Source organism: Ovis aries, chromosome 3 (genome assembly GCF_016772045.2).
Source record: "Ovis aries strain OAR_USU_Benz2616 breed Rambouillet chromosome 3, ARS-UI_Ramb_v3.0, whole genome shotgun sequence".
NCBI lineage: Eukaryota > Metazoa > Chordata > Mammalia > Artiodactyla > Bovidae > Ovis > Ovis aries.
Genome location: NC_056056.1, coordinates 203,763,880 through 203,776,408, shown reverse-complemented (window position 1 = coordinate 203,776,408; position 12,529 = coordinate 203,763,880). Strand labels below are relative to the sequence as shown.

Below are 12,529 nucleotides of genomic sequence, written 5' to 3'. Positions count from 1 at the left end.
GAGTACATCATGAGAAACGCTGGGCTGGAAGAAACACAAGCTGGAATCAAGATTGCCAGGAGAACTATCAATAACCTCAGATATGCAGATGACACCACCCTTATGGCAGAAAGTGAAGAGGAACTAAAAAGCCTCTTGATGAAAGTGAAAGAGGAGAGTGAAAAGGTTGGCTTAAAGCTCAGCGTTCAGAAAATGAAGATCATGGCATCTAGTCCCATCACTTCATGGCAAATAGATGGGGAAGCAGTGTCAGACTTTATTTTTGGGGGGCTCCAAAACAACTGCAGATGGTGACTGCAGCCATGAAATTAAAAGACGGTTACTCCTTGGAAGAAAAGTTATGACCAATCTAGATAGCATATTCAAAAGCAGAGACATTATTTTGCCAACAAAGGTCCCTCTAGTCAAGGCTATGGTTTTTCCAGTGGTCATGCATGGATGTGAGAGTTGGACTGTGAAGAAAGCTGAGCGCCGAAGAATTGATGCTTTTGAACTATGGTATTGGAGAAGACTCTTGAGAGTCCCTTGGACTGCAAGGAGATCCAACCAGTCCATTCTAAAGGAGATCAGTCCTGGGATCTCTTTGGAAGGACTGATGCTACAGCTGAGCATACTTTGGCCACCTCATGTGAAGAGTTGACTCATTGGAAAAGACTCTGATGCTGGGAGGGATAGGGGCAGGAGGAGAAGGGGATGACCGAGGATGAGATGGCTGGATGGCATCACGGACTCAATGGATGTGAGTTTGGGTGAACTCTGGGAGTTGGTGATTTTCAGGGAGGCCTGTCGTGCTGCGATTGATGGGGTCACCAAGAGTCGGACATGTCTGAGCGACTGAACTGAACTGATAGAAACAGACTCACAGTCATGGCAGACAGACTTGTGGCTGCCAAGGGGAAGGCGGGGATGGGAAGGATGGATTGGGAGTTTGGGATTAGCAGATGCAAACTAGTATATAGACAATGGATAAACGACAGAGTCCCACTGTATAGCAGAGGGAACTATATTCAGTATCCTGTGATAAACTATAATGGAAAATATGAAAAATGTGTGTGGGTATGTATATATACACACACACGTGTATATATACATGTAAATATATATACATATATGTACATATATATGTATATGTGTATATAAACATACATATATATATGTATGTTTAGTTGCTAAGTCATGACAGATATTTTTTTGACCCCATGGATGGTAGCCTGCCAGGCTCCTCTGTCCATGGGATTTCCCAGGCAAGAATAGTGGATCCCCTGTTCCAGGGGATTTTTTCAACCCAGGGATCGAACCTGTCTCTCCTGAGTTGGCTGCTGCTGCTACTGCTGCTAAGTCGCGTCAGTCGTGTCCGACTCTGTGCGACCCCATAGACGGAAGCCCACCAGGCTCCCCCGTCCCTGGGACTCTCCAGGCAAGAACACTGGAGTGGGTTGCCATTTCCTTCTCCAATGCATGAAAGTGAAAAGTGAAAGTGAAGTCGCTCAGTCGTGTCTGACTCTTAGCGACCCCATGGACTGTAGCCTACCAGGCTCCTCCACCCATGGGATTTCCCAGGCAAGAGTACTGGAGTGGGATGCCATTTCCTTCTCCGCCTGAGTTGGCAGGCGGATTCTTTACCGCTGACCACCAGGGAAGCCCCGTGCGTGTGTGCGCGTGTGCGCGTGTGCGCGTGTGCGCGTGTGCGCGTTTGCGTGCGCGTGCGTGCGCGCATGCGTGCGTGCGCGCGTACGTGCGTATGTGCGCGTGCGTGCACATATGTGCGTGCGTATAACTTTGCTTTACAGCAGGAATTAATACAGCGTTATAAATCAACTACACTTTAATAAAATAAAGCCTTAAAGCAATGAGCAGAATTAGATGGGTACCATGTGACCCTTTGCAGTCAGGGAGGAGTGAGGAAAGGGCTGGATGGAGCTCACTTTGGTTTCCGTAGCATGCCTGCCGCAACCCTAACTCCACATTCCAGTTTAAAAAAATTTTAAGCCTTCTATAATGGTGAGTAACATTTACATTTCATCCGTTGCCTAAAACTATTTCTAGCTTTATTTTCTCTTTCCAGAGCTTGGCACCGCTCTTGCAACCACCCCCAACCCCCGAGGTATTACCGTCGGCCTTAGGAATGGTATTGCTTCCTTTTGTTCTGCCCGCTGGTTTGATCGGTTGTGTCTGCACATTTGAGAGCAGCATGTTTTCCTTTTTCAGCATCTAAACAATCCTGTAAACGCATCATGGCATTTTTAGTCACATCATTGACCTCCGCCAGCGGTGAACCCCCCTCCAACACTTGAACGCATTAATATCACTGTCTGCAGCATTTTAATTTAATTAGAACAGTTTTTATAATCCTCTTGAGGAAATGGTTATTCCCCTCTGAAATGTTAAAATAAAACACCTCTGCTTTTCATCCGACTGACAATATGCTCTCGAGGTGAATGTACCGTAAACGGGTACTCGCCGTCCCTTCCTTGGGGTTGGGCCAGAGAAGCAGTTCTGAGAATGAAGAGGTTTCCTTTATTTGGAGAATTGGATGTTAGTCTCTTTACGTCTCTCTGCTTGGATGTCTCCATCAGAGATACTGGTATTTGTTTTGTATTTCTAACTTTTGACAGCCTGCTGATTGTTCCATGGTGGATGGTAAGTGCACTGCTGAGGATCACGTGAGTCACCCTAGAGATGAAGAGAAAGAGAGACAGAGGAGAGAAGTGTGTGGTATGGGATGCTCAAGTGTGTGTTTTGTCCTCCTTGGAAAGGAACCCGTACGCTGGACAGCATCCTTTCTGTGGTCTGATGAGTGTTGTCCTGGCCGCCGAACCCAGGGTCACAGTCGGTGTGTAACTGCTACTAGCAAATTGCTCAAAGCCCTAGAAGCACATTTTGCTTATCCCCCTCAGGGTCAAGGTCCCCATTCTTTCTTTTATTACTGACAAACCCATTCATTAAATCTTTTAGCAAGAACTTCCCAACCCAGACTTTCTGTGTTGCCACAGTGCTGAGTGGAAACCTGTATCAGAAGTGAGAAGCATTCAAGGTCCGTGAGACTCAGTCTCTGGACTTCTTTTTTAATAATTTTATTTATTTATTGACTGTGCTGGGTCTTCTTTGCAGCATGGACATTTCTCTAGTTGCACTGAGCAGGGGCTGCTCTCTACTTTCAGTACGCAGGCTTCACATTGCAGTGGCTTCTCTTATTGTGGAGCGTGGGGGCTTCAGTAGTTGTGGCTCGAGAGCTCTGTAGTTTGGTTGCTGGGCTCTGGAGCACAGGTTCAAGAGCTGTGGTACGCTGGCTTAGTTGCTCCTTGGTATGTGGGATCTTCCTGGAAACTGGGATCTTATTTGCGTCTCCTGCATTGGCAAGCAGATTCTTTACTGCCAGACCACCAGGCAAGACCTGGCCTTCTTTTCATGAAACAGCAAGGTAGTCTTCTTCCGGAATTGTTTGGATGTGGAGGGGAGGGCATGAAATCCCAGGGCAAGCCCTGAAGTGTGACATTCAGTGTCGCAGTAAAGACAGGGAACCACACACATGTAAACACACATGGGGCTGCCTCAAAAAATTATGGTAAAAAGAAGCTTGTTGTCATTGAGTCACCAAGTCGTGTCTGACTCTTGCAACCCCATGGACTGTAGCCTGCTATGCTCCTCTGTCCATGGGATTCTCCAGGCAAGAATACTGGAGTGGGTTGCCATTCCCTTCTCTAGGGGATCTTCTCAACCCAGGAATCGAACACAGGTCTCCTGCACTGCAGGTGAATTCTTTACCACTGAGCCACCAAGGAAGCCCCCAAAGAAGGTACAACATGATAATTTACCAAGTCAGAATATATACATTTTAAAGGTGATACCTGACTTGACTCTTTTTCTAAGCAGGCTGGTGATATATTTTCCCAAGAAATAAAGTAGAATCTGCTTGGAGAGCTGGGTTTCTCCCTCCTCATCATCCTAGATGGAGATGGTAAGGGGACTGAGGTGGCCTCTCACTCACGAAGACTAGTTATAGACTCTTGTCTTCCAGAGAAAGTCACCGTCTTACGAAATGCCATCTTCTTTTTTTTTTTTTTTTCCTCATACTCATGCCTTGCCATTTGAAAGGTCTCTGGTTGCACAGGGTTTTCTTCATCAACAGTTTCACTTCTGCAAAAACCCTAACAAAACAGAAAGCTATTTCTGGGAATAAAGTAACGGTAGATAAGATATCGAGGCGTATGTTGGGACTGGGGTGGGGTGAGGGCTTATTCAAGGGTTGAAGTGTATGAAGAATTTGTTAAACTAGAAAAAGCAGACTCCATTTAAAATATTTTTAAAACCTATCTCACCTTGAAAAACCCCACAACAGATTTGGTATGTTTCCCATATGTGTGTTTATGTCTTTGCCTTTTTCACCTCAAAAACCCCAAACCAAACACCAAAAATATAACTCATCCCTAAGTTAGAGTTGCTCAGAATATGTGTGATGTTTGGTAAAGTTCAAGAAAAGTGAAGTTGAAGGTTTTGCCCCTGGGTGACCTTTCACAGGACACCTCAATCAATCCAGAAATGAAATCTAGGGTGTATATGTCTTCCCTGAATTAAGAAATTCACCAGGAAACTTTAGGATGTGTGTTTAAGCAGAAATATTCCAAAGGCCCTAGTTGCCAGTTGAGGATGCCTCGGGGAAGGTATAGCGATTCCATTCGGAAATTACAAAAATATGTATATATTCATTTAAAATCGAAACTTCCTACCACAACCGCCTAACTTTCCAGGTTATGAGAAGAGAAGCTTTAATTTGGTTACAGGGCTGGGGGACCCCCCCCCCCATTCCCTTTGCATATTTGATGGAGTATAAAATGTTAGAGAATGCTTTGTGAAGCCTAAACACCCCCTTGGCTTTATATTTTAATCCATGATTTTTCTTTTGCTCTTGGTGTTTGTTTTCACAGTGGCATCTTGCCGATCTCCCCTATCCCCACCCCCAACTTATTTTTGGACTGTGTGTGTCCCACTTTACTTTGCCCAGTTAAACCACAGAAACTAACGGAAGTTGTGTTTATGTATGGACTACAAGTCAAACCAGTTGGTACACAGATCTAAGATACAAATTGCACTACTCTCCCCACTGAACAGCATAGTTAGTTTCTTGCCGTTATTTGCCACATTTTAACTTAAAACTAATCCGTCCCATCCCATCGCATTGTTTTAATCTATGTAACAAACACTGCCCTTTTGAATTTAAACAGTGGAGGTGCTGACTTTCCCCTCCCCCTTTCCTTATCCGTTGAATGAGTACCTTCAATTAAACCGAACTTCCTTAAATGCAGAGGATTCTTTGAATGAGCTCTTGAAATGCTTCAGAAGGAAAGGAAATATTGATTCTAAGATGGAGCACGAGGGGAGCAAGGAGATAACTTGATGTGGCAGATAATTCGCAGCTGTGAAGGAAAAAGTGAAACCTGGAGATTTTTGGTGGTGATGGTTGTATAATGGGATAGGTAGGTGATAGACAAATATTGCTTGTAGATTTATTAACTGAAACCTCGAACTTACAAGCTATCATTTTGGGCTCACCTCTCATTGGATCTAAGTATGGAATCCTACTTTGATCAGGAGCTGGGGATATTGCCAGAGAAGAGAAAAATGGTTTTTAATGTATTGGTGACATAAATTATGTGACCGGGAAGAGTAATTTTTGAGAGAGGAGTCTTTCATGACATTCTCTTGGGATATATTGTTTCATCCCCTTCATCTTGCCTCCCCTCTTTACTGGAACAAACCACTAATACAAAGAGGAAAAAAAAATGAACACCTATTGACCCCAGCACACAGGAAAAGCCCTATCTTAAAGCTTTTCAGCGTTTTGTTATAAATCCCGAGTGCTGGCGATCTGAAAGACTACTGCACAGAAAGAGGTCTCCTCTGGAGAGGTGACCCGCACCCAGACGCCCCCCAACCCCCCGCGGCTGTCACCCCTCAGTTCCAGGCTTTCATTGTGTTTTCTCCCCTTCCCCTCTCTCTGCCCTTCTTTTTAACAGCAGGAACGAATTTCATACACACCCCCCGAGAGCCCGGTGCCCAGTTACGCTTCCTCGACGCCGCTTCATGTGCCAGTGCCCAGAGCGCTCAGGATGGAGGAAGACTCGATCCGCCTGCCCGCGCACCTGCGTGAGTGTTCGTGCTTCCTGCATGGATGGGGGATGGATGGAATGGGTGGACGGACAGACTGTCAAACAGAAGGGCCAGCCGCATGGGCCGAGGGAGGCAGGGCTGCAAGCCCGGGCAGGGGGCACGCTCTGAGACGGTTTTCCTGCAGTTTCCGGAAACTCTTTTGGCATCGTTCACCTCCCGCCGCCCCATCCCCCAAAATGGCTTTGAAAACCGTTGAGATTCCGAGATTCCTGGGCCTGCCGCTGTTTTTGTTTCCCTGTGCCTCGGTCTCACCTCTGACCATGACAGGGGCACTGCAGGTCCCACTGGATCTCCCAAGAGGCACGGTGAACTCTGGCGGAGAGTCTGTCTTCCTAAAGTTCACACTTCCTCCCCTTCTGTGTCTCCATTGCCCCTAAATTTTGCAGGGCTTCTGCGCCAGTCTCCCTCCGCCTTTGCTTTTTGCTGGGTACTTGGACTGAACTTTCCTTGCGGGGCTGTGTCCTCCTCTTCCGTGATCGTGGCTCTGTTCCTTCCTCTTACGCCGACACAGGGCCTTTCTCCCTCCCCTCCTGTCTTCTCTGCCTCTCTTGTACCTTCCTCCCATTGTGGGTACTCAGTCGCTCAGTCGTGTCCCACTCGTTGCGACCCCGTGGACTGTAGCCCAGCAGGCTCCTCTGTCCATGGGATTCTCCAGGCAAGAATACTGGAGTGGGTTGCCATTTCCTTCTCCAAGGGACCTTCGGACCCAGGGATGGGACCTGCATCTCTTGCACTGGCAGGCAGATTTCTTACTGGTGAGCCACCTGACAGCTCCCATTATTTTGTAATAGTTCTACCTTTCTCTTCTGAGCTTCCTCTGCCCCTTCCTCTTCCACTTCCCCTGCCTGAATCCTCAGCTGCAGCTGGGCAGGCCATCAGGGGCCCCACACTTGGGCTGCTGGGGCCAGCCTCCAAAGCACCTGACACCTGTCCCTTTCCTTTTTGTCTCTCTTCTGAGCTGCCACTCAGCCCCGAAGATCCAAGGTGCTGGGTGTGGCCGGGGAGAATGGATCGCTTGGTTTCTGCCCTGGCTGCGGTGTCCAGGAAAATGCCAGGTTCTCTGGCTTGACTGTTACCCTCAGGATGCAGGTTCCGGTTATAGAGGACTCGGCAGGGGGAGGGAGTCACCTTGGCCCTTCCCTAATTGATTTCTCACGACCTGCATGTTGGTCTGGTTGTAGCTGCTGTCTCTTTCTGCCACAGTCGTGCTCCCTGGGTTATTCTGCTCTTCGTGGCTTATCCCTCCTGAGAAAGACCAAGGCTGCCTACTAAGAGTGGGGAGCGAGAGGAGAAGATGCAGGCTTCTGTTTCCTCTGTCTGTGCCTACTCAGCAGATCAGATGACTGTGACGCTAGGAGGTACTGGGGGGGTGTTACTGGCATATCCCTTCTCTTTCACAGTGAGGATGGTAGCTGTAAACTTCAAGGGATGTGGGAGCATCCTTCACCTCCTTCAGCCAGCCTGCCATGTCTATCGGTGTTTACAAAGCTCGTATACTGTGGTCAGCACCTTCCAGCCTCTGTCTACCATCTTCTCCACAGTGAACTTTAAAGAGATTAGGACTGTGAAGGTGTCAGGGTCATGACTGTGGGCATGGTCGTCTGCAGTATACTGGAGCATTCTGGTACCAATGAGTATTGTGAGCAGACAGACTGGGAAAGAGACCACAGCCAGGTGTGAGCCTTTTTTTTCTCCAGAAGCTGTTCTATGACCAGGACATTCACTTCAGGATGGAACAGACTCAGGCCATGCAGACAAAGCATGCCTGCTCCTAATCCCATTCATTTATTCATTCCACAAGCAGTTGCTGATTACCTGCCCTATGCCAGGCACTTTGAAGGGAATAGAGTAGACCCAACTGCTTGCCCCTGTGGAGCTTGGAGTCTCCATAAAGAGAGAAAAGGAAATGATGAACTCCTGTTCTAAATAAGCTTTTGAATTCTGTACTGACACACTCACTCCCCTGACCCCGCTCCCCACCCCCACCGCACCCCCACATCCCAAGAAAGCCCTAACTCTTGGTTTGCCACTGGATGGCTTTCACATATGGAGGCTCTTTTACCCTAGCGCTGCCTCTCCATAAAAAGTTATCATGATAAAATGCACTAACAACGAACTGGCACTCAGATCCTTAACTAGTTCTGCTGTTAGACGAGCTGTTTGACTGTGAGTCAGTCATCATAACACTCAGTTTTCCTACCATGCAAGATGGTGATTGGACAGGAGAATGTTTAACAGCCCTCTTACCTTGAAAATATTATGACCTCACCTAAGATATCATTTTCCCTACTTGGGACTGTTTCTTCCATACAGACATTGTAACATTTTTTCTTGAGTGGAGAGTTTCCTCATTGAGTCACAGCTGTGCTGTTCACCACTGTTTGGCCAGGCCCTGCCATGTGCCTAGCACATAAGCATCATAGCTAATATTTATTTATTGGGATGACTCTGTAGCAGGCACTGTGTGAAGTCCTTGATGGAAATTATTTTATTTATTCTCACAGCAATACTTGTAGATATTCTTTCTATATCCGTGTCACACATAAGGAATTTAGGGTTTAAGAGAATGTGAACAAACTACCAGGGTCACCCAGTCAATGGGAGACTCAGTTCTGTCTGACTCCAGAGCCTGTGTGTCTGTGTGTGTGCTGGCATGTCCAACTCTTCGAGAAACCACAGGCCATAGCTGGCCAGGCTCCTCTGTCCATGGGATTCTCCAGGTAAGAATACTGGAGCGTGCTGCCATTTCCTTCTCCAGGGGATCTTCCCAACCCAGGAATTGAACCCACGTCTCCCACGTCTCTTGCATTGACAGGCAGATTCTTTACCACTGCGCCACCTGGGCTGTTATCTATCCTGCCACGATGTAAGTATATTTACTATGTACCTTTTGGATGGGTGGATGAGTTCAGGGTTGCCACTTAGCCAGTATTCACGGATGTCGCCAGAGGGCTGGTTTCTGGCTGGAATCTGTTCTAACTGGTGGATCAGTTGTCGAATAGTTTACATTTCTCGCTTGGATAATGGATGGATGAGTAGATAGACGGTTGGATGGATACCCACGTAGAGAATTATCCGATCTAGAACTGTAGCAGAGCACCACTGGCCTTAAAACATAGTCAGTCGTTAGGTGATGGATTTAGGTTTCATGGTGATTGTTTTGTCTGAGGGCTACTCTCTGGGCAGCCTGATTAGTTAGAGCCCTCCTTGGCATCTGCACTGGCCCTCTCGTAACACCACTGGTTCCCACATCTGGAACGAATCCTCCGGTTCCCAGGCTCTTGCCATCTGTCCTCAGCTGGGACTTTCCACGGGAGGCTGAGCTGCCCGCCTCTCTCGTGAGTTCCAAAACTCAGCTGCCCGTTGTGCTGTTCGAGAAACATCCCCTGAAGCCTCTAGGTTGGTTGCGGCTGGGCTGTACACTTGAGGATGCCTCCCAGCTGAGTTTCCAAGCCGAAAAGAAAATAAATCTTCTGACAAGGGAATTTGGTTATTGCTGTTCAAATCTGGGATTCCAGACAATTCCCAGTGGAATGCTCATGGAAAGTACGGGGAAGAATCCGAGAGCCAAGACAGCAGCAGGACATTTATGGTATTGCTAGTTTGAAAGCGTTTTTAGCTGCTTGTTTTAAAGAGACACTCACCAGCCTGGTATGCCTCCAGTGGCTTCTTTTCTCCCTTTATCCTCATTGATCTCCAGATAAATCCTCTCTCTCTTTTAACCCTTCCGTTTCCTCGTTTCTGAAATCAATATCTAGCCTTTCCTGGTTAAAAGGGAAGGCGAGGATCATAATATTTAAGGTTCCTGGAAGGTGGGTTTCTCACCATTTTGTTCTGCAAACACAGGGCCAAATGGAAGACACAGTGTAACAAATTAGGAAGCTATTAAGAAGTAGAAAGTAATTCCTTTTCCTCTTACTTGCCCGTGATTGAAAAAAAAAAAAAAAAAACCAGAGACAGTGATAAATAGGGCAACCTGTTAAATGGTGATTCTAGACAACTTGATAGGGGCAGGCAGGGCAGTCTGGACCCAGGAGAGGAGGGGAGCCCAGAGGAGAAGGGCTTGCCTGCCATCCTGGTCTGGCCTCCTGACCCCCACTCCCCACTCCCTTGCAGGAGTCCTCCAGCAGCTTCTTGGAACTTCCCTGCTGCACCAGGAAGCAAACACAAGTATGTTTATTGAAATGACAGAAAGATATTTTTTCCCCCTTCCTTCCATCTAAGGTATTAAAAAAAATTTTTTTTTAAGCTTGAGGCTAGAGGAGCTGAAGTGTGACAATTACAGCAGGTAGGCGAAAATGAAAAGTTCCATTCTTTAAAGGGGACATAATCCTTTCATGTGTGCGTGCTAAGTCCCTTCAGTCATGTCCAACTCTGCAGCCCCATGGACGGTAACCTGCCAGGCTCCTTTGTCCATGGAATTCTCCAGGCAAGAATACTGCAATGGGTTGCCATTTCCTTTTCCAGGGGATCTTTCCAAACCAGGGATTGAACCCGAGTCTCTAACATCTCCTGCACTGCAGGCAGATTCTTTACCATTAGCACCACCTGGGAAGTCCCCAAACCTTTCACGATACCTTGAAAAAACTCATAGGACCATGGTACCCCCGAGAGTGGCTGGACAAGGCCAGTTTTGATTCTCTGAGCAGTGAAGGGCCTCATTGGACCTTCATGGTGTGAAGGAGAGATTCTTTCTAGTTTGTCTGCCCAGGGGTCACTTTTTTTTCCCCTAAGTTCATGGGTGGTGGGTGGCAAAGAGGACAGCAGAGATACCTTAGGGGCTGATGCCAGCCCTGTGACATACTCAGCCTCAAATCGTGATATCCAAGGCCACCCAAGTGGTCACAAAGCATATATTTCAGATCTACAGGGCAGAATTGAAATTACTAAATGCCTTTACTTTATTAAATTCCTTTTCACATAATCATCTTGCATTTAGTTGACATGATCGCCTCTAATCACAGGCTGAGATGATGCTGTCTGCCTGGAGTCTCTGCCTTCCGTGGTGCCAATTTGCTCTTGTAAAATTCCTGTGGTTGATATTTAAAAATCAGAACCCAGGGCTCATTCATCACATTGAATCAGGTTATGGTGTATGATGTTGCAGGTTAATAAATAGCCGTAATAACTGCTCAGAGTTTTCTAGCGTCAGAACACTAGAAACAGTCCCTTAGCTCTCTCCTTCCTTTGCTTGTGAATCTTTCAGAAACCTTACATTACGGCTCCTACTTGCATGTGTTTAATAATTTAATTTAATGCCTTCCTATCGAAACATTCCCTGGTTGCTCACCCTCTTTGGCGATTTTGCACTCTCAGCAGAGTGTTGGAGTGTAAGAGAGTCATGTGACATGCAGCGCCCGGTTAGAGCCAGGGAGTGAAAGGAGATGCTGTGTCTCTCTTAGTTACTGAGTGGAGCAACCAACAATTTTATATACTTTCAAGCTCTTCCCTGTCCCAGAGAAGAGGCAAAAAATGGGAATTAAATATAATCATAGTTAGTGTTTTACATTATTGTAAGTAACAAAATATGTTCATATATATGGTCTCATTTAACCATGCAGCCATCCTAGGTGTTACTAACCCTATTTTATGGATTAGATTCCTGGGGCTAGGATAGTTTTACTGAATATGGCACGTGAAGAATCTGATCTGATTTCTGTTCCCAAAGTTACCACTTAGCCTTTTTGGGAGAAAGCATGACGGCAGAGTGTCACAGACTTGAAAGCAGAGGCAGTGCTGACTGTTGGTGTCTGGGTGGCTGTGGCTGCAGGGACTTGGGGCAGCTAGGGCTCTAGGAATGCGCTAGCCCATTCATTGGTGCTGATCCTCCAGCAGGCTGGCTTCTGGCAGGAACAAGCGCCTGTCTTGATGGATAATCATTTTGGTTTTTCTCACCCGTTTCTCCTGCTCCTCCCTCTTTACTGTCCTGTGAGCTGAGGTCAAAGACCAGTATCTCTCTCGCCACTAGAAGAACAGCGCTGGCCACAGAGGACTCACCCAAGTCCACAACTTCCCTGACATTTCATCAGGAGTTGCCTCACTGCTCTTTCTGAGCTTCCGAGTAAAAAAGCATAGCAATAGAAAAGACTTGGGTTGGGACAGACGCAAGAGACTGGCCTCCCAGGGCTGCCTCTGTTAGATGAGTTCCCCTCTCCAAGACTCAAATTGCATAACACACCTACTGATGAGGGTTTCTTTTTAAATCTTTATCCCTAAATACTTCTGTGTATTTTTCTAAGAACAAGGGTATTCTCTTACATAATCACAGTATGATTATCAAAATCCAGAAAATTTTTTGAAATATATTAATTTCAGATGTACAGTAATTCAGTATATTGTGAAATGATCATAATAATCTGAA

General features: G+C 46.6%; 1 protein-coding gene across 6 annotated transcripts in view; it reads left to right on the top strand.

The window, feature by feature from the left end:
- ETV6 (ETS variant transcription factor 6) overlaps positions 1-12,529 on the top strand; it is a 289,292-nt gene that overhangs the window by 117,000 nt on the left and 159,763 nt on the right. For 2 of the 6 annotated variants that reach the window (XM_027967861.3, XM_042247520.2), the window contains exon 2: positions 6,015-6,144. The exons of 1 other annotated variant lie outside the window; for it this stretch is intronic. In XM_027967861.3, coding sequence (XP_027823662.1) covers positions 6,015-6,144 — 130 coding nt within the window. Of the gene's footprint in view, positions 1-6,014; positions 6,145-8,926; positions 9,035-12,529 lie in introns of all 6 variants that reach the window. 3 more of the 6 variants (XM_060413416.1, XM_060413415.1, XM_060413417.1) reach the window with 3 other exon arrangements.